Source organism: Sander vitreus, chromosome 8 (genome assembly GCF_031162955.1).
Source record: "Sander vitreus isolate 19-12246 chromosome 8, sanVit1, whole genome shotgun sequence".
NCBI classification, from domain to species: domain Eukaryota; kingdom Metazoa; phylum Chordata; class Actinopteri; order Perciformes; family Percidae; genus Sander; species Sander vitreus.
In genome coordinates this window covers 32094721-32117617 of record NC_135862.1, presented here as the reverse complement: position 1 = coordinate 32117617, position 22897 = coordinate 32094721, and the positions used below count along the sequence as shown (strand labels likewise).

The following is a 22897-nucleotide window of genomic DNA, read 5'->3' as shown; positions in this document are numbered from 1 at the left end:
TTTAATCTGACATACAGTAGCTGCACCAGAATGGCTTCTTAAATTCTTTAATAAAAATCTTTAAGGGCTGGCCCAAATAGCCCTTGTGTGACGATAGATGTATTGTAAAGAGTAAACAGATTTCTCTTATCAGGTAATTCTCCAATTATGCTTCAAAAGTGCAGCCTAGACACTTTTGCAATCATAAACGACTAGGGTTACAAAATCCCGGGAATTTTCAAAGTTGGAAACTTTCCATGGGAATTAACAGGAATAAACTGAATATTTTTTAATATTGCTTGTTATAATACTGTTAGACTATAACAGGGAACGGAATTGTAGTTGGAAAAGCAGCACAATCTTGGTTAAAACAACCTGATTTAATGCAACTTCAGTTGAATGTCCTCCCTATATTCGTCAATGACATGCACGCACGCAGTAATCAGCATAGGCTACTACATACTGGCCAACATTTAGTATTTTGGGGGGGGGGGGAAAGAGAGATACATAACCCATTGCTATTAACCTATGTGTGTTAATTGTATAGCCCACTTGTTCTTGATAGGCTGGAAACAATAGACAGCGCTGATGGTTAGCTTAGCACGCATATAACCATAACCATTGTAAATCAAAAGCAGCATGCTAGCTACCTTCATATGTTAAGCTAAAGGTCAATGGTTTGGGCTACTACTTAGCCTACTGCAGGGCTATTGAGGCCACGCCCACTGCACAGATCATTTCTAGAATCCAACATTCTACAGCAGATTGAAGCTGATTGAAGACAGTATTGCATTTGAGCCCAAGGACTACAAGTTTCCAAATTGGAATGTTTCCAAAATTCCCCAGCTAAACTTTCCATGGAAAGTTTCCGGAAATTTACCGGAAAATGTCCGCCCCTTTGCAACCCTATAAATGACAGGCCTGCAGTATGTCCAACACTACAAATTAGAGTTGTTTTTTTTTAAATCAAATTCCTACTGCAACAACTTTACAGAACAAAGACTTTTAGTACCAATATTCTTCTTTTTCAAAACACTGACTCTGACTATACTGTGATTGCTAATTGATCTTAGTGCCACATTAACCACATTTTACCAGAAGACAGACTGGAAAATTGGGTTGGACTTTCCAGTAAAGTCTTAAATGTTTCAGGTCTGAGCTACATGACCAGAATATTGTTCAGTTAACATTCCTTCTATGAATTGTACCGAATAAAAGAAGTCAGAGTTGCCTTCATAAAACTCAAATTCAGCAAACTGCCATCTGTAGTAATGTACTGGCAATCTTACAATCATATACTGTAAAAGATCATCCCCCGAAAAAGTCTATATATGTGCAACCACCACGGCAGTATTAATTTAACATGGCATTAGATAAGTAGTAAATATACTGCAGTGCAATCCTTGATCGGTCAGATTCACAAGACTGACAAAACAGGTACCCCAGTGTGTATTGTGGGTGGAATGAAACATACAGCAATGTGACTTTCAGGGGAATAAAATAACCTTTAAACATTGCATCTTGAAGAGTGCTGTTAGTACGGTGATCAATGTCAAGAAAATTTGGAAGGGAAGGCTACAATGAAGCATTGTGGAGAGCATTTGATCCACGACATTGGAACAAAGTGCTGCTAAATAAAGAGTTTCGAAACACGTAGAAGATGTGTTGAAGAAAGGGAGGATTTCTGTCTGTCTAACTGACTGAAACCTCCCACGTAGAGCAGAGTCACAGAGTGACAGAAGAACATTGTGAAGCAGAGAAAGAGGACGAGAAAGTCATGGCAAGAGAGCAGGTGAGAGGCAAAGGCATGTACAGTAATAGAAAGACAACAACCACCGAAGAGACGAGGGAGAGACCAAAGACTACGTTCTTCCTACCTTTCTACTGCCATCCTTCTCTAATCTCCCCAACAGCATGTCAAACTGTAAAAAAAGAGTCAGATATACCATATCAAAAACATGTAAAGTATACAGTGTAATATCAGAGAAACAAGTACACTATGTACAACAGCCCTGAAATAAACCCTTCTTGAAGTGCATTTAAACAAAGTCTAAAAATGAAAAGCATTACACCGTGTTGGTCTATAGTTGTGCTGTTAGTTATATGTAGTTTGCTGCTAGCATACAGCCTGACGTCTGACTCCCCCCCCCCCCCGTGTGAAATACCAAACTCCTTCCTACATACATTGCAAAACGCTTTGTTTGCATCATGTAAAACTGCTGTAATCCAGGGGTATTTCCCTACCCAGTCCTCCCGGTACCTGCAGAGACGTTTTTGCTCTTTAGCTACGTGTTCATCGGGTCCAGGGACACCAGCCTGAGCCTCCATTTCAAAAATGAATTAATGAAAAATAGCACTGCGTGTTATCAAAATTCGCGCCTAGCCGCCTACGTACTGTTGCAGCCAATGAGCAGCTGACGGGAGCTGGCTGCAGGACGACTCAATCACCATGAACAGTTTTTTATGTTCTATCAGACTATAACTACTCGAGCGTCTGCTCTTGAGACTTTGCTCTAATTTTTGCTCTAATTAGGGCAGGATTCGGGATTCGGGACAACTGCTTGGATTTTGGGACTGTCCCGAATTTTTGGGGACGTCTGGTCACCCTACCCATCAGCTAGTGAGCACTTGGTATTAGTTGTGGCTGCATTAACTGTGTTAAAAGGCATGGAACAACTATATAGGCATTATTTCCAGAGGGTCTCTGTGTAAATGTGGTGCACTCACCTCCCGACTCTCAATAACAAGTTCACTGACACAACGCATGAACATGTTTTCTCCCTGGCTGTCCTTCTCATTGCTGCAGAACAACACAAACAGTAGGAATTAGAAAACAGGCATTGTAGTGAAAATCACTTTGTCACACACCCTTCTCTCCCCTTACAAACTGTCTGTATAGTGTAGGGTCAGAAGAAGAATCTGACTGTGAGAGTAGGATTACTTACCGTAAGAAGTAGAAGTACTGCAGGGCTTCCCGTGGATCAGTCGACTCAAACTTGCGAGTGTACAGCATGAGCAGACGGATAAAGTTGAGGCGGCGTACCATGGGAGGGTCACAGGGCTCCTGGCTCACTACAGAGAACAGGTGAACACATTTTGGATAACTAAAATGTCTTTCCTGAGTGACAGCACCACCCTACAAAACAAAGGTGATTGAACTCACACAGCTGAGCGCTTTGGCCAGACGACTTCAGCAACAGCCCCAGCTCGTACAGGACCAACGCCACGTGCACAGCATGACTCCGAAGTCTCTCTACACGAAACAAGAAAGCCACCGCCGCCTCAAACTGAGCTGTCAGGAACAACACCTGGAAATACAGGAAGGGCTGCTGGCTCGCAGAGAAATGGGACTCTCCTGTTAGACAAAAGATGAGAGAGGGGGAGTTAGTTTAGATGACACTGAAAAAACGTTCATAAGGTATGAGTATTTCAGCATTACCATAAACCCAGGGTTCAACATTTTGCCCACCAGCCAAATGGCTAGTGAATGTTCAAATGTTACTAGCCACTCAATTGATAAGCATTGTTTTTTTGGCTGGTGAGTGAAGCAAATCTACCAGCCACTTACATATCTTACCAGCATTTGGCTGGTGCATGGTGCTACTTTTGAACCCTGCTTAAACCTGCATGTAATTTAAGGCTGAAACTTTTTTTAATTTTAAAACAGCATTTTAAAATGAAAACGATCTCCGTCCTCATGAGTCTTTTAGCACTAGGGTTGGGCATCGAGAACCGATTCCTACTTGGAATCGAAAATTACGATTCCAGTGGAATCGTTTCTTTATTGGAATCGTTTGGAATCGTTTAAGGATTTGGTTTCAAATCTGATCATGGGTTCCAAATTGAACATGCGCACGTTTTGGTTTCCGTCCCGGCCAGGCTCTTGTTGTGTTGAAGCCTCGGAGCACGGTAAGCGGCGCTCTAGTGTGGCTTTATTTTACGTTGAAAAAAGCCCGGTAAAACTGCAAACCACCACTGAATAAAAATAAAATGTTCCTCTTATTTGTGAAATAAGCGTGTGACCCGTTTAAATTCCACCCCTCAAAGAATCGGAATCGATAAGAACCAGAATCGAAAGGAAGAATCGCAATTGGAATCAGAATCGTTAAAATCCAAACGATGCACAACCCTATTTAGCACTTAGCGTTTTCACATCTAATCTCTGTCAATATAACACGCTTGAAAAAAAGCATATTACAGACCATTCACGTACACTGAGCATGTGCGTGCCGGTAAGGCTGATAATGCTGGGAACGAGAATTGTCACAAATCGCTTGAATAATAGCTCGCCTCTAGCGCATGTAAGCAATAGTAGCATTATAACATGCAGAAATTAACTTCACAACAGCTGCTAGTAAGCATCAACAACCAGGTCAGACACGGCTATCATTCGTTATCCATGTTGAATTAACCACTGGTAGTCAAAGCTGATGTTTGTTTTCTTCTAGAAAAGGGTCACGCACAAAGTCGCCCAATCAGGGAGCGAAAGTGGATGTCTGCGTCATCGTTTCCAAAGGTCCCCGTTTCTGCCCGTCCAGACCACAACCCTGACGTTTTCAAACTAAAACAGGGTCAGCAGCGTTAAATGTTACATTTCATTTAATGATGTCTCCGTTTTAGGGGCTCGGAAATTCCGGAGTAGTGTGGACGTAGCAAAAGATATGCCATTTAAAACAAAAACGTATTTAGGAGAAAAATAGGTCACACCTCTAATGTCAACATGTGTTGCCACACATTTCACTTTTAAAGTCATTGTTGTGACTCTATTTTTTTCTCATCTGACTACTATGTGCAAAACATTTCTTTCTTTCTTCTAAATAATTGAGAAAATTTAAAAATGACTACGGTTTTAAATTCAACTGCCAAAATCAAACTAGCAAAAGCACTCTCCTTTCTGGACAAAAGACGATGCAAAGAGTTCAAATAAAAAAAGATACAACAAAACAAGATTTTGGCTGGAAGTTGCCCAGAACTTCAATTCTACATTCATCTTCTAATAAATTCGTGGGATATGTATTTTTTGGGCCATTTTTGTATTCGTAGTGACAGTGGAGAGGTGACAGGAAGTAAGGGGGACTTGCAACAAGGGTCATCAGCCAACTGTGGACACTGGGGTTGACATGGACCTATTTCTATTTATTTTGTTTACAGTTTATTAAACTTACTGAAGTTGTGGTATTGTGACAGCAGTGTGGGTGTTTCAGTGTTTAATAAAATGGAATTAATGACTATCTGACAGTTACTATAGAAAATATTTGATTGCCATTATTGAATATACTGTAATGTATTAAACTATAATAGCCATGAATGGCACCCGTTTATCTCTGGGTCTATACATGCCATGTCAACTGGCAGTTGCTATGGCAACTTACATGTAAGAATTCGAAAACGTTCTGTCAAGCGCAGGTACTTAGTCATCAAGTTTACTTTTTAATTATAATCCCTAATCCTCTTGCTGACTGAAAGTTTGAGGAGTAGAACAGGGTGAACCATGTCAGCCATTTTATTGCCTTATCTCAGACTAACAGCACTTTAGTTCAAAAAGGGAAAGCGCATGAGAGAAGAAGAGAGGGAGAGAGCGATGAAGAAGGGAAAAGGACGACGGAGGAGAGATAAGAGTGTGGGTGTGAGAGGGAGGGGGAAAGAGCTGCAGCAGATTGTGCAAACAAGAGATGACGAAGAACAAATGCTCATGCAAGGAGAGAACGCGTGAAAGAGGACGGAAATCAGTGGGAGGAAAGAGGGGAAACAGCTGTGCAGGTGTACGGAGAAACAGGGATAGAGGATAAAAGGATGGGACAGAGAGTCAGTGAACAAAAGGACAGAGAAACAGAGAACAGACGAAGCTGGCGAGCACTGGCAGTATGTGAGAGAAATGAAGAAAGGCTTTGGGGCTTTACGTCCCGCTGTGAAGCAAGATGGAGGACAACAAAGAATACTGTGCCAGACAACCGAAGGAGCTGAGCAGCATGAGAGAAAACAGAACGAGGCTTCAGGCTGTACTTCCCAATGAGCAGAGAGAGAGTGGGAGAGGGGAAATGGGAGAGGGTGAAGGCTACTGAGAGAGGAAAGGAGTGCTGTCTTATCTGAACGGAGCAGGATCAGCCCGTGGAGAAGGCAACATCCAGGGGAGAAAACTGGGCTTTCTCAATCTGTGGGAGTGAAGGCCTCATGCCCTTACGCGCCCCTTATTTTGTGCATCAGGGGGCATGCGGTTGTTACAGAGGGTAGTTTGATTTTGAAATTACTTTGTGTGAAAAAAATCTAAGTCAAAGTCTTATCTTTGTTGTTTCTCTTTCTCTTTTTTTTCTGTTGTATATTTCAAGCACAGAACTGGAGAAGGCATACACTTATTCCACTGCACAATGTAGAGATATTTTGAGTATGTGACAAATACAAAAAACTTGAAAGCTTGAGCCTTTCAGCTTACACAAAACTACTTCTGTCACTTTTATTGTGTACAACTCCATGTGCAAGACCATGACTGCTTTTGAGGAGGGACTATCCAAAAGTGAGCCCCTTGTCCCCTCTTATAATATTTATTATGTTGAAACATCAAGGAGACAGAGTTCTTGAAGAGAGAACAGGGCAGCAGTGGGATGCAGCCAGGAGGAAGCATGTTGGACGAGAGTTAAAAGCTGCAGCTGTTTCTTTTTACTTCATTGAAGGCATTTGATAAGGCCCATAGAGAGACGAAGTGGGAGAGACGCTATTTCATTTTGCAGTGACTGGCAGTTGAAGCACTTCCAAGAAGACAAGAACCTCTGATGGCTGAATCATACGTGGTACAAAAGATGAGAAACTGTGTTCCCATGTCTACATTTGGCAGTCTAAAAATCGATTCCAAACAGGTTCTGGCTCATTCATCCACAAACTCATGAACTTTTGTTCCTGCCTTCTTCGACAAAGGATTCACAGTTGCAGTTGCTGAGGCTCATGGGTACTGTAGTGTTTAAGGCGGTTTACCAAACCAAATTGCTAAAAAACACGATTCTCCAGAAACTAAGCTGAATTATTCATAGCCCTTTGCTTTAGTGTTGTTAAATTATCCATGGGTTGCTCTGTGGAGGAGAATTGAGGCTTTCAGTTTCTTTATTTAGATTTTTCAAAGGTGGCTTATCCATATCTGCAAATTGAGGTTTTTGTGTGCACACACACATATTTTGTCCAAAGCCTTGACAATTACTTCATGTGCTGGCAATAGGCGGGGGGAGTTTACACGTTATATTCAGTAAACCGCTCTCTAGTTGTACACCACCAGAAGTGTTTTGTACTTGAATTCCTGATTGTACAGTAGGCTCTCTGCAGTTCAGTGCCGGCTGTTGAGACGTTGGGGGGAGAGAGAGAGAGAGAGAGAGAGAGAGAGAGAGAGAGAGAGAGAGAGAGAGAGGGGGGAAGCCGTGAATGAGAAGCCCCTATTTCCAACCGATGACATAATTTGTCGCGCCACGGTTGTTAGCGCCCCTGGTTGTGTGCAATTTACAGTGAAATCGACCCGAGTCTCGACCTGGGTCGTGAAGCCAAGTCAGTCAATGCGAGTTAAACCTTTCAAACACAAAGTCCACCCTGGTTCAGCCCTCGGCCCCTCGGTGTGAAAGGGGTATTGCATTCCTTCAGTCATGGCGGGCCGCCAACTACTGCTGCCTGGGGCGTCTGTGGCTCAGGAGGTAGAGCTGTCCTCTACCAATCCGAACCCCAAATACCATCCCGTCGGTGTGTGAATGTTTATCTAATGAGGGGGCACCTTGTAGTGTGTAAAGCTACACTAAAGCACTTTGAGCGGTGGCTAAAACCAGAAAAGCGCTATAAAAATGCAGGTCATTTACATAACAATGATTCCACATAGTGAGGTATACAGATTTAAAATGCAGTTCCATACCATAGTCCTCCAGCAGCTGTTTCTGCAGCTGTGGCAGGGTCAGTCTGTCCTGAAGAGAGCTACTGCCGTCGTCATCAAAACACACCTGGTTCAACTGCAGGGACAAAACATGGTACACACGATGTACAAAATAATGGAAGGAATAACACAACTTTGGTTTAAAGGAAGACTGCCAACAGTGAAGCCTTGAAAATAAGCTTTAAAAAATGACCATTAACTGGGTCAGCTTCTCCTCTGGTCAGTGCTCTAATGCTTTATATTTAAATGAACCAAAAAGAAAAACGGCAAAATGAAGTATACTGTACCTTAAGCCAGAGGTAGTCTTCAGTCTTGTCTGCCACCTCTCCGTGGTTATCACTGATGTCACATTTCCCGATCAGGCAGTAGACGGCTCTCTTGTAAGGGTCAGCACTGTTCCTCAGCACTCTGCGGTAGTGGAGACGAAGCTTGTTCTCTGAAGTCGGGGAAAGGCTGAAAGGAGGAGATCCAGAGGCATAAGTGATGATACGGTTTGACCTTTTACCTCGAAAAATATGAAGACAAGGAGGCGTTCTTACCGTCTGTCAGGGCTGTTCATATACTCCTGAAACCAGGTCTTGAAGTCTCCTAGCTGATGTTGCACTCTGTTCACAACCTGCATGGCTGCATTCAGATCTCCACAACGCAGACAGTAATAGATCACAGCCCACACCGGATGGCCCTCGATCTCACCATCCTGTTGCACACAAAGATATTTTTTTTTTGAAAAATATGTTTATTAACAATTTTTTTCAGTTAAACACGCGCACATTGTACAGTTCCAAACTTACAGAAGAGTCACGTGATAAAAACAAAAATTGAATAGACAAACAGGAACAGCAAACATAAGTCAAAAGAAGTTAAATATATAAAAAAAGAATAGGCGTATCATATAATCATTAAAAAAAATATATATCAAATGACTGCTTTATCAATTAAATTTAAGGTAGTCTCATTGTATTACAGTTTTAGCTGACATTACGAGGTTTACATTAGTCAGCATTCAACCATCCTCTTCATTCATTAACTCCATACCTTTCACGAACAAGTTAAATGCTCCCCAAATCCTCTCAAATAATTCTTGCTTCCCTTTCTGAGGAAAGGTTATTAACATTTGCCGAACCCAATATGTAACAGTCGGTCTGCTTGACTTTTTCCAAAATAATGCGATTGATTTAGTAAAGTGGTGACAATATTCCATGTCGAACAAAGATTCTGCCCCCATATTAGTTTCTGACCTGAGCATAAATTTAGCTTGTTCTAATAAACTCATCATGTAGCAGTTTACAATCTGACTGTTACGATTGGCAGGATTACCAAAAATAATTTTGACATTCTGTATATGTGTAATATAATTGGCAGAAAAGGGGGGAAAAAAAACTGTGTGTGTTACCTGCATGCCAGGCAGGGGCCCTGGTAGTTTAATGTTGAGGAAGCTGCGGACTAGTTGGTACGTTCCTGGCACTCCTCCTAGTTGAGCCTGATGGAGGTTCCCAAACACAGTCACCATGGTGTAGTTTTTATAACTGGGAGAGAGGAGAGACACACACACACGTATACAATGAGTTCATCAACCACTGTATGTGCAGTCCATTAAAAGCTTATGCTGCGTTTCATTTACCTCGGAAGTCAGAACTGGGAATGACGTCACACCCAAGTGGACCGTGTTCCAGTAACAAGTCAGAAAACCATTATATTTAACAGGGGGACGGGGAACGGACGGGGGAAGAGGGAGGGACGGACGGACGGACTCTAGTCTCGCTTTGCCATACCTTCCTCCACAGCGTCGCGAAGGAGGGTCGGGCTAGTCCACACAGCATTCCGATCACGCAAGAATGGCGAGGTGCAAATGGAGAATACCGTGCTCTGGTTTATTGGTATTTCTTTAAACCAATCACAATCGTCTTGAGCGGCGCTAAGTGCCGGACGCAGGTACAGTGCCTCTGCAAAATAGCCTCGGGAAGGAACTTTTTTTTGGTGCAACATGTGCATGTAGGGAGACGAGCTCTGGAATTAAAATGGCTGTCGAGTGTGTGATGAGGATTTTATTAGGAAAAAAAGGATAAATATAATTTGATTGTCGGTTCCCGAATAGACCGGAGTTTAGAATGCCAACACAAAGAAAGCGGAAGGTGAGGGACATCCAGCCGAAAATGAGGGACATCTGGCGGAACGTCCGGCAGCACCAGAACAATCCCGTAAATGAAACCTCTTCGATATAGACTAGGGGGACTCCAGCCAGGTTAGCCATTGTTAGCGTACAAACACCAAAGCAACATGTCTACAGATACAAATGGACAGTACTGTGTGTACGACTGATTTAATGAGACACAAATATAGACAGATAGAATAGACAGAAGTGCTAATAAACAGTATATTCCTACAATTTTCACTACTGTTTGATGCCTGGAGCAGCCATGTCAAATTGTCATGTCAGGGTTGGTGAGGTTCTCCTGACTTTCCGTGTCGGAAATTCGACTTGAGTGGGTGTTCCATTTAAAACTTCTGACTAGGAACTCGGAAATTCCGACTTCCCAGTTCAACTGGAACACACCATTAACCTCTTCAAAAACAAGACCAACCACAGTTACCTGTTCTCTAGGAAGCTGAGCGCCTGGCGTACGAAGGCCATTTGCATTTCAACAGAGGTGCGACTTTTGAGAGTGTCTTTGGCTGGAACCAGCAACACGTCGGTCATCTGCTTCACCATCAGCCACATGTCTGATACATTCTGGAGGGAAGAGAGAGGGCGACAGTCACAGTTACATAAAGGCATGTTTAGAGAAAACAGAATGCATATTAGCAATCAGAGTAAAACTGACCTATATCTTCACAGAGGACAAAATAATTAAATCTGAAAATAACAATTTCATGGTGATAGTAGACGTTCTTACCTTGTCATCCAGGCTTTCTGCTACAGAAGCACATAAATCTCCCAGATTAGGCTGAATGTGACCATTCACTATCTTCTCATTGAAAATGTAAATCTAAAAGAGGAAGAGGTGGTGATAAAGGGAGAGAAAGAGGGAAAAAAAGGTATAAGTGATGAGCTCCCCAAATTGTCAAATGCAACATTTTCAGGTTACACATCTACATTTGCAAATGAATGTTTCAAAAAATGTAAATCCGCCTACAACTTCATCCACACTATGACCATCGAGTGAAATGGTTCACAACAAAAAACAAAACAAAAAGGATCAAAATGTTTAAAAGGTCATCAAAGAGGATAAAAAAAACAAGACAAATGATGCCGCATGCAATGTGTCGACACATGGTCAGAGGAAAAAGCCACAATAAATGACTGTGTCATGTAGCAAATCAGAGACAAACAAAGAGAGAACGAGAAGGTCAGACAGGATGATGAGAGGGACGGTCGAGAGACACAGAGACGAGAGTGAGAGAGAATTACCCAGAGTCCCCCTGTAACACCCAATCAATCAATATGTTTGATCTGCCACTTCCTCTCTTGCTGTGACCCCATTTTAACAGAATTATCAGAGGGCATCACAAACAGACTCATTTACACATCCGTTTTCAACTCACTTTAACTAGTCAATTCAAGAGGTATGTTGTCTTTAGATTTAAGTATTAAGTTGTACGAAAATGTCTGTTTTATGGCAAATTCATTAACAGATTAAACTGAAGCTATCACAGCCAGAAATATAATCTCTTTTCACAAACGTTTATTTTAGACAAAATAATAATAAAAGAAACTACTGATGTTTGTAACTGAGCCTGACTGGTAAATCAGGGGGTAATATTAGCCTTTTAACATCGGTGTCGGCATATATGTCTGAAACTGCGTCACCATTACAGAGTTTGTCCACCAGACAGCACTGACCAGGTTTTATTTTTTATTTTTTTCCAATTGTAAAATGCCACGCTCAGTGCATCTTCTGGTCACAATTCTTTACTATACAAATTTGAAAGATTCTTATTAAAAATGCTTATTTTATGTTTTCAAGTGGTAAAAAATGCATATCGGAAAATATATAAGTTTTAGAACTACATTTCTGACTTTTTTTTTTATTTTAAAGATTATGTTTTGGGCATTTTTAGGCCTTTATTGACAGGACAGCTGAAGACATGAAAGGGGAGAGAGAGGGGGAATGACATGCAGCAAAGGGCCGCAGGTCGGAATGGAACCCGCCCGCTGCGCCGAGGAGTAAACCTCTATATATGGGCGCCCGCTCTACCAACTGAGCTATCCGGGCGCCCTACATTTCTGACTTGGATGCTCCCCAGTGGTAGAATTAGAAAAAAAAAGACACTGTGACACAGAGATAAACAGGATCTAGTATACATTTTTACCGTTTGTACTAAATGCAACTGTGTGCCCTTACCTGGAGTTTCCATGTACCGGTACAACAAAATGATTAGACTCACCTGTCGTCCATAGGCCACCTCCACGCTGTCCAATGCACTTCTTCCTGGAGCTGCCACTTCACTCACAAAGCTGGGCTACAATGAACAGGGAGGCAGCAGATGACTTGATAAATACACTGCACACAACAAGCAAGTAGCATTACTAAGAGAAAGTTAAATGAAGCTAGAAACAACCGAAACGCCAATCATGTACCAATAAAACTGTTAATTGTGTCTAATGTGACAATCATTTAGCATCTTAAATAAATCCTGTTTTTTAAAGTGAAGACTCTGCATTTTAAGGGTCTTTCCAGCCCAGATAGAAGGACAACCTGTCCACAGTGTTTCCATGCCTGTGGCCCAATGCAGGCTGGAATAAGCTCCCGCAGGATGACACACAGGATAAAAGTATTGTACTTTACCCAGGGTGACAATAAATATAGAACGTATGGGTCTCAGATGGAACAGTTATTCTGGTTAGTTTTGATGAGTGGGTAAACAGCTATGAGTACAGTGTCAAGAAATCAGCTTGAGAGACTTGAGACTTGCTTTTAAGTAGACGTATTCAGTCCAAGAAGTTAAAATATATTACAATATGCTTTTTGTGTATGTGACTAAATTAATGATTTGCACAGACTTAAAAAATGTAATATTAAAATGTCAATATTATCTACACAGTCCAGAACCTTGGTCACTAAGACCGAGAAGTATACTGTGGTTAGTCTGTTTGTTGGTTTGTCTGTCTGTCAGCAGGATTACGAAACAACTACTGGCCCGTTTTTTCATGAAACTTGGTGGAAGGGTAGTAGCATGGACCAAGAAAGAACCCGTTATGTTTTGGAGCGGATCTGGATCACGGGGCGAATACACAAGTCATTTAGTACTTTAGTTAACATTGCGAGATAGGGCATTTGTGCTGCATTGATTTGGTGTCTAAATAATCAGAAAAATTAGTTTCCGACTGGGAAAATTCCCACTGCATTAATATTGTGAGATGGGGCATTCCTTCCCAAAGCTCTGCACTCTCCAAGTGCCCTTCTAGTTATTAAAAAGAAACAGTGGTGGACGTGCATCTTCTTTTAGGAAACATTCATTGTAGGGCTGCAGCTATCGATTATTTTAGTAATCGAGTATTCTACCGATTATTCCATCGATTAATCGAGTAATCGGATAAGAAATACTTAGTAAGAAATACTTAGTAAATAGCAATAGTAAATATTTATTATTGCTGTCTACTAAAAAAAAGGAAAAAGCAAAAAAATTGTATTGCCAAATTCCAAGTACATTTTTGGTGGCCCAAATGTTAATATTTTTCACCCCCTTCCCCTTCTTGCCTCTGGCTCTTTGCACTGGATATGCAAAAGAGCTGTTCACTAAGCCCAGGTAAATGTGACTGTACAAAGCTTACAGCAGGGCTGTTCAACTACACTGTTCTGGGGGACACATTTAAAGAAGGCTAATAATGAGTGAAGAGAAAGAATAAAGAATGCAGACATCACCGGCATGACGACGTCATTCACGTGCATATAAAGTGGCCATGCTGGGGGGAGGAGCCGGTTTGTCTCCGGCAGCAGCTAAGTTTCCAAAGATTAGTAGCAAACTAATAAACAGTTAGACTACAAACCGACAGCTCTCGTTTTAGCTTGTTGGTAAAACATGGCTGTTTGCAGAGTAGCATGCTGTAGGCTAGTTGGACGCGGTGGACGAGAGCAGCAGACGTTAGTTAGCTACCTGGTGTCGGGTTCGCTCCGTGGAATGGATGAGGACACTGGATGTTTTCTACAGAGATGATGTAGCAGCATGTTTGCAGCTTAAAATGATCCCAAACTTTCTGTCGTTTTCTCTCGCCTGTCTCTTCTCTTAGACCCTCGCTATTTTCGTCTTCGTTCATTTGTAATCTGGGCATAGACAGTATATAAACGGTCTTGCGTCCACAGAAGCGTCAACCTGTTGTGTGCGCTAGTAATTATCCTCCGTGCGTGAACACAGTGAGCCGTACAACCTTAATTACATTGATTTAACGAAGCTTCGAGGCAAAGAATTTTGCTTCGAGGATTTTTTGTAATCGAGTTATTCGAGGAATCGTTTCAGCCCTAATTCACTGTCTATAACAGATCTAGTACAGAGCTTGGACCACGTGGCAACCTCAAATTAGCCGACATACCGGATATAATATACTCTCAACAAAAATAATAACTTTTAGCAAGAAATGTTGTTCTCAATAGTCCCAACAGCACAATACCAAAATTAGCTTTTCAGTAAAAACGTGTTATCTAAGGTGTCTAGCAGACTGAGACAGTTTGTCTTTTGTTGGTAAAGATAGATTTTTTTAAAGGGGAACTATGCAGTTTTTTTTAGCTTAATTTACCATAACTGAACAGCTTCGGAGTCATTGGAATGGTTATATGACTTTTTTCGGGTTGAATGGTGGTCGTCTCGCTTCCCCCTAGCGCCTGTGAGCGGAAAAACCACCCTTGAAAGCACCAGGAAGTATCGCATGATATCAGGAACCCATTCAGGAACCGGCTAGCTCAAGAACAAGGTAGCGATGGAGTTTTTCACACTATCGTCATGGCTGAGCCGGCAAAAAAGAAGCCGAAAGCTAGGAAAGCATTGTCGGAGGAACAGAGGAAGAGGAAACAGCAGACTGACCGAGTCAGGAGTCAGACACGAGTAAACATTGGAGCTGCCAAATATCTATTCCGAAGCTGTAGAGGGAGCTCGAGAAACCTGCGAGCAAAAAGCGAGAAAACAGCGAAGAAATGGCCAAAACTGCATAGCGCCCCTTTAAGGCTGTCATTTCTTGAACTGTGGAGGTCCTTCCTCCTAAAGCAGCTCTGTGTTGTGCTTCCTGTACCTCCACATCTTGACTAAAGTCCAGCGCGTCCTCTCCTGCTCCGAGTAGCGTGTGCAACACTCTCTGCTTCACCTGCTCCCACTGGACCAGCATGGACTCACGGTGGTACTCCTCAGCCAACAGGAACGTCTGAAACATACCAAAGTAGGAAACAGGTCGTACTCATGTATTACGGCACGCAGGTTAGGAATGATACTGTAAATGCTGTGCCTTGATGACAGTGATCGTTTTGAAGCAGCATGTTTGACTCTGAAGACAGACTTGCAAGCATTTGAAAATGAGAACAAGACAGTTTAGCTGGTTTTGCAATACAAACTCTCGCTATTATACTATATCATTAATAGCTAACATAATGCCTTGCCTCACATGTGAGGTGCTAAATATGATGTGATTAATTTATGCAATGTGATGGGTGGGTATATTGGCATCAGTAGATGGGTGAAGGGCAGAGTTGATTATAGCAATTGATTTAGTGCAAGAAGAATTTTCTCCAGTAGCCAGATAACCTAGGGTACACGCATGCAGCACATAAAAACACACACACACACACACACACACACACACACACACACCACATTTAGCAGCAGACCCCTGTCAAGATTGTACTAGTCCATCAGGACACAGTGTCGTCTATTTTTATTCTCCGTAGAGACTCAAAGTGAGATAATGGGAACGTGAGATAATTGAATCTTTCCAATCTTCAGCTCAGGGAGAAACAAATGTAGACTAAAGCTACCATTTACTTTGTTAACTTGGTCACTGCCCGGACGCCAGAGCGTTTACTTTTAACATTTCTGAGTTGTATAACTGCAATCTGTCAAAACTATGATGGAATCAAGAAAGTGAAGCGCAGAAACGACAAAGATAAATTTGAGGTCATTTAAAAAAAAAATGTGGATCAGAGAGAACCGCAATGAAATGTCCTTCACAATCTCTTAACAATCGAATTAAAGAGATTCTCAGCAAAAATCGTCGGATGTATTGTGATCAGATATTTGCATCTCTCAAATAATGATATCAGTATCTGCCTTAAAAATCCCAAACTTTTAAATTGAAATGAAATCATATTCATGTCAAGTGATTGCTGCAAGACTGGACAATATCGTTGTGTGGCGGACCAATGAACACACATTTTGTGTGATGTAAAAGGTAAAACCATCTTTAATCTTTAACACAGGCTTCCTTTTTAATCGGTGCATTTAAATGTTCCACCCTAGCACACAAGTGTTTTTCTCCTCTCTCAGGGAGCAGAGAGAGATAATGGGAACGGCAGCTAATTAAACGCGGGGTCTATTAGCTCTGCACATAGGGGAAGCCATTTCAAAACCATTCCCTAAAGGTTTACACCAGAAGGACTTTTAGATCACAGCAAGCAGAAATTACTAAAAATTTGGTTTTTAAGTGATCCTATATTGTGATGTGTTAATGTTCATACACAATGCAGTGCTGAAAACTCATCTGATTTTGGAAAACTAAATATGAGGCAAACAAAGAACCACTTCTGTATCTGACTATAGAGTCTGGTTACATATTGTCTTGTTAAATGTAAACTATTTCACCTGTAAAGAGAAAAAAAACTAATTCTGAGATGTGGGTTTTGTAGGCCTGTGACCTGGTTTTCCACACTATAGGATCCAGATTCTGTCACCCATCTGCAGCTCTTTTTCGACCCGAGAAACCATCAGACACTAGGCAGATACTGACCCTGCGGCGAGACTCCTCGATGGCTGACAGGAGGGCGTTGTCCCTTTCATTCTTCAAGAAGCCCTGTGGACGAAATACGGACAGACAGACAGACAGACAGACAGACAGAGGGAGAGGCCGAGACGTGTGACAAACAGAGAAAAAAAGACAGAAACAGAGAGAGAAAGCAGGATATGTTAGCTTGAACATTGGGGACAAAATGAAGCTAGAGATAAAGTGTATGCAGAGAGTTCTAGGGGGACAGATTTAGCAGAAGCACCATACTTTGCTCTACGGGAGACAGAAGCTGCTTCTCTATTTTCCATCCTGTTTCTCTGCCCTTCTAGACATGTGCAGTCTCACACACTGTCAGGATTAGTCAAACGAATGGTCGATGTTTCACACAGCAGTCAGCATAGACCTCCATTTTGAAGTAATCTCAAGATGGCTGCCCCTGCATACATACACCCCCCCTCCTCTGGTCTTTCCTATGAAAATGGTAATTATTCACATCCTACTCAACCGACAATACAACTACTTGTCTTATACACAAGATCTGAGCTATCATGTGAGTAAGTGGTACTTCTGCAACAACTGGCGTGTGCAGGAGAGAACACGACAGCACTCTTCGCAGGGAAATTCAGTGACCGCTGACGTGCATAAAAGAACAGACATCTTGAGAAAGCACCAAAATGGTGGCTGCACCGTAATGCACTCTTTACCGTCCTCTTAAAGCAAACACGAGAGTGCGTCACGAAGAGAAGAACAAGCTAAGAAATCTCTTCTTTCTCGTACAGAATATCATGATACATGTGGAGCATTTTAATAGGAGGAACAATGACAGCTCATTAGCTGCGAATGAGTCAGAGGCAGAACCAAGGAAAAAACATGTCTCATCTCTTTATTCAGAAATACTGACAAAAGAGCCAGGAATGCTTTCTGGCTATCCGGTTTGATACCAGGAGGAGGCAGAATTTCACATGAAAAACAGGGTAAGATGGTAAGGTCAAACATTAAATATGTTTTACTGCTTTAAGAAAAACATGAGCCAGGGCAAAACTGTTCACTGATCACCATAAACTGAACTAATCTATTTGTTTTTCAATTGATCATCAAGACAAGAAGTCTTGTCAAAAATAATGCCAAGTAGCTATCACGATTACCAGAGGGCTAAATATCGCTCTTAATAACTTATACAGTTTTATCAATAGGGCTGCAACTAATGTTTTGCTTATAAAATGTCTGAAAATTGTTTTTAAAATGGCCGTCACAATTTCTGAAAGCCACATTATCTTCTTCAAAACAACCCGACCTTTCTGTTGGTCGGGTTGTTTCGCCCGACCAACAGTCAACAAAGATATTCTCTTTGGAGTCTGGACTGTTTAACAATACCAAAAAAAAACATGTATTTCATTTACAATCTGAAATCCACAAATTGTAGAATAAGTGTCAAATAATATAAAAAAAAACTAACTGTAAAGTTGTAAATGTAAAGTTCTACACTACAAAGACAAAAATAATAAAAAAAAACACCAAAAATCGCATAATTGTCTTTTAAATCAGCATTTGTTTAAAGGCTGACTCCATCTACATTTTTTTCCGGGTTTTCAAATGAAAAACGCCCACTCCGCCTTGGCAAAAAGCAGTGACGTGGGTAACCACAGTTAGCTAATCAATAAGGTTGTGAATAACGTGAATACAAGTTTGGAAACAGCACAGAAGTTAAGCAATGTAACGTAACTTACTACTGTGGATGGCTGCCACGTTAATTCGGATTCGAAAGCCACACTATCACACAAACAAACTAATCGATCAAGGCAGCGGTATACTGGCAAGGTAAAATGACTTTTGTCAAAGGAGTGTGGTGGGTTTGAAGAGAGCGATAGAGGCTTCAGTTCCCCGTCAGAGAGGGCTGTCTGACGGCAAGGTAAAGCGGTGAATATATATTATAAATATTGTGAACACTGAAACTGATATTGATTTTTTATTTTATTTTTATTTTTTAGGTACAGTACCAGCCAAAAGTTTGGACACACTTTCCCATTCACTTGAATGAGAAAGTGTGTTCAAACTTTTGACTGGTACTGTACTTTACTAGGTACTTTTAACTATATATTTTAATTATAGTTACTTTTAATTAAAGAAAAATGACTAGGGATCAGAAAAAAAGATCAGAAAAAGATCAAGATGGCGATCTGAAGTTGCCATTAGCTTTCGTATATAGTAGTTTTTTGGTCATTTTACTCACTTTTCAACAATTAAATTGTTGAGGAGACAAACTGAACACAAAGAAGGATTTTCTTCTACAGTATGATGCCTTGCTTTTGCTTGTATTATATTTTGCCTAGATTCTTTGTCAGCTGCTACTTGGGAGGTCAATACTCCAGCTGAGAGCTACTGTGTGCAAATTTACATTCCTGAGATGTAAAGTAAAATACTTCTACTCCCTATTATGCAAGAAATTCCTGTGATAGGTTGCATTCTTAAGAGTTTATATAACCATCTGCATTCTACCTCTGACATAATAGTCTCTCTGTAAGTTGCTGCAAAGTTGTTTCCCTCGGTCAGATAATAGCATTTAAATTCACCGATGACATTTTTAGCACCATCTGTCTTTGCGTTTGAAGTATGTGAGATCCTTTTAGCTTGAAGAGCAAGCACCTGGTGAGAGACGTACCATTTCTCAAAGCCAACTAGAGCTCATTCTGCTCTACAGGGAAGTGGGTGCTCTTGGCTTCCCTTCCATCTTTCCTCACCTCTCTTTTGTGTCCGTATTCCCCCCCGCTCATTGCTCTGCCTATTTGTCTCAATACCTTACTTTCCTTTCTTTCCAAGCTCTCAGCCTTCACATCTGTCTGTCATTGCATTCCTCTCCTCAGTGCTGACAAATGAGAGTAAAATGGAAGCACAAAACGTTCACCGTGAGAATTAATAACTTCTTGTATGATCAGTCTGGGCCAATTAACCTGGCCTTAATGTATTATGCTATCAATATGCAATTAAGAAGATGACGTGCTATTATCTGACAAAAGAAGGAAACCATTATACAGGGGTGAAAATCACTGAACTCCATCTTGCTCAGTCAGTGGACGGTGGTTTGCTACAGCTCTAAATGGGTCAATAATGTGCCTGGAAATTTAAGAAAGAGCAATCATTCAGGTCACAAAGTAGCACTAACAGAGGAAGACAAAAAGACCAGTCAAGCTTCTTTACATCTTTATTTAAAAACCAAAGCAGAGTCTTAGCCAATTTAGAGGGGCAAAGACTCTTGGCGTGACATTATCTGCCATCAAGAAGGCTAAAACTAAAAGGTCTAACTTGGTCTTGGTAAAATGCTTCATACTTCTAGTCTATTTGAATCAATTAAGGAGGAAACTACATTTCTCTCTAAATAACCCCCCCCATTTACATCTCTTGTCCATTCCTCATACCTTTGGTTTCCCTCTGCCCGCTCCATCTCCCTATATTTTCCCAGGAGAGCCTAAGAATAGGTCTATATTTAACCACTCTAATCAGAGGAGAGCTAAGGTCAACGCTCACTTGAGAGCTGCGCTGGAAAAAGGAATAGAATTGTTGTAACAGAGACTTACTGGATAGATCTACCGCAAGAGAGCATGAGACTGTATTAGGCATCGCTAGTGACTGATTATTATTCCAGTAAATTGGAGGTGAAAAGAGATGATCATCTTCTCCAGAAAAAGTGGGTGGGGGTGGGGGGCTGCATCTAAACCAATGATGGCATATTGGGCAACACTGGTTAACTCTGCCTCAGCGTTTTTGCCTCAACTAAAGTACAACACGAGGCAAAGATTTTTCATTGGTGTCATTTTGTTGCGTGTCGCTGCTTTTCCACTGCCAACGACTTTGCCTGTACAACATTTTCTGTGCCAAATGTAAATTGACAACTTAAATAACAGCTGCGGCCAACATTTTCATTGATTGTCTGAGACGCAAATGCTCTTCACTTTTACAAGAAATTTTCTTTTTGCCACAAAATATTACTTCTAAAAATAATTAACAAAGAACTCTTTATGCACAAAAAGGGCTGGGTGACATGACCAAAACCTTCTATCCCAAAATAAGTCATATATATATATATATATATATATATATATATAACGTCATGTTTTTGGGTAATTCAATAAATAGTCTTTTTGAAATCACCACGTCAAGCCTATTTATGTACTTTCCTGTGTGAATTTAATACTTGACAAATGGAAAGTACGGAGTATTTTTATTTTTTTTATTGTATTAAGAACTTTAGTGCAAAATGAACATAACGTGCAAGGATCAGAATGTAAAGCATCGTCCAAATGACGTAAATATTGCCTCAATGAAGTTTGGCCTCTGGACATTTTTATATCGTTGCGATGATACATATCTTCATATTGCCCAGCACTATGCACAAGAAATGTCACTGCTAGCAGATATTACTGATCTTAATTTTTTTACCGTTAAACTTTGGATATAAGTTCCCCTTTAAGGATCGTGTCCAATTTGACTAAATTCTTAGATTTATCACAGAAAGGCACAACATCACTATTGCCAAACAGGCCTGAGACACACTGTACCTAACATGTCCCTCTGACTAAACACTGCTGACGCTTCAATTCCTCCTTGATTTCCTTTACCAAATGGTAAAAATGAATATGAAAAATAGCAAAAATGCGTCATATTAAAGAGCCCATAGAAAAAAAATAAGACATCATAGCAAAAGACAAAGCCATGCTTATCACTTTCAATGATCAATTCAGTGCTGGGCAATAGGTGTATCTAAAGATGTATGTTTTCAGTAGCCCCACCCCTGTGAACACACACAGCCTGCTGGCCAGACAGCCCAGAAGCTTTTGCTTTTACAGGAACACAGCCACGAAAAAGATTGAATAATTAGAGACAAATTAGGAAATACACTCATACAAACAAGACCATATTTTAGAAAATCACATAAAATCTATCCTTTACATTTTTTGTATTTCGCGTGTGTGTGAGTGTGTTTGTATACGCATGTTAACATGCACGCATGTGCTCATTCTCTGTGCCGGCACCCACAGGCCTTCATTCTATTAGCCTTCGTCTGCGTCTGAATGCAGTCTTACAGCGTGTTTGGGGAAATCAGCAAATCCGATTTTTCACCCTTTCGATCTGGCTTATTACACACTGAGAAATATGTTGTAGAGATACATGATCTCGGGGAATGTAAAGGCGACATAGGGACAAAGTCCAAGAAGACGGGGAGAATGCTCGCTGTGCTGCCCTTCGAGAAAGTAAAAGTGGGAGGCTTTCTGTCCTCATTTGCCATGACACAATGAGCCGACCAGTGCCTGAGTGCGTGTGTGTGAGAAACCACACCCTTCATTTCCTGTGTAATATAGAATATATATGTAAAGTACTACAGCATATATATACATTTGTGTATATACACACACACATATATATATATATTTAGAAACAGTGATATTTGCCTGCAATCATTAACAATCACTTTATACAATCATCATCATCATGTGAATGGGTGCCATACAGCCACAGACAATGTAGCATAACCAGGGAAGAGATAGGGAAAGACAGACAGGTGACAAAAAAAAGTGACAGACAAAGCACATGCCTGTCTGTGGGTGAGTGGGTGTGCATATCCATGTGTATAGGCAATACTCACTCATGCTGAGCTCCTGCCTGCCTGGCAGACAAACTGACAGATGAGAAGACAGGATGAGACAAGAAAGAGTAAAAAAAGAAATAGTTTTGTTGTTTCTTTGTCTGTGCCCAGGTATCTGGGCTTTGACAGCCCGGGAGACCTGCTTCGCTTCTCTGCCTCTCCATCCCTCTGTGTTGCTGTGCCAGGGCAGAAGCAGTGGCCGCCATGCTGGGGCGTGTTCCCCGTGCCCCGTCGAGCCGGCATGGCGGTTGGCTCGAAAGCCTTTCCCCGTTTCGAAAGCAGGCCGGTGACTCTTGTGTGTGAGCCGGAGTGCCGAGTGAAAGTGCCACATCAAGACTCACTGAAGGTGGTTTTATTGTCGTAGGGCCGTACCAACTGAGCGCTCAGACACAGGGGGGGATCCACGAGAAGGAACTATGGATTCATATAGAATATCAGTTCCTACCATCAGCTGACGCCC

The 22897-nt window shown here is 41.3% G+C and overlaps 1 protein-coding gene across 1 annotated transcript in view; it reads right to left on the bottom strand.

Annotated features, from left to right (window-relative positions):
• nup93 (nucleoporin 93) overlaps nucleotides 1-22897 on the bottom strand; it is a 38038-nt gene that overhangs the window by 2586 nt on the left and 12555 nt on the right. The window contains exons 4-16 of the mRNA XM_078257852.1: nucleotides 16803-16865; nucleotides 15099-15227; nucleotides 12263-12337; nucleotides 10771-10863; nucleotides 10468-10607; nucleotides 9270-9402; nucleotides 8416-8573; nucleotides 8164-8329; nucleotides 7859-7952; nucleotides 3143-3334; nucleotides 2925-3051; nucleotides 2707-2779; nucleotides 1857-1901 (exon numbers count right to left, since the gene is read on the bottom strand). Of these exons, the coding sequence (XP_078113978.1) occupies nucleotides 1857-1901; nucleotides 2707-2779; nucleotides 2925-3051; nucleotides 3143-3334; nucleotides 7859-7952; nucleotides 8164-8329; nucleotides 8416-8573; nucleotides 9270-9402; nucleotides 10468-10607; nucleotides 10771-10863; nucleotides 12263-12337; nucleotides 15099-15227; nucleotides 16803-16865 (1488 nt within the window). The remainder of the gene's footprint in view (nucleotides 1-1856; nucleotides 1902-2706; nucleotides 2780-2924; nucleotides 3052-3142; nucleotides 3335-7858; nucleotides 7953-8163; nucleotides 8330-8415; nucleotides 8574-9269; nucleotides 9403-10467; nucleotides 10608-10770; nucleotides 10864-12262; nucleotides 12338-15098; nucleotides 15228-16802; nucleotides 16866-22897) is intronic.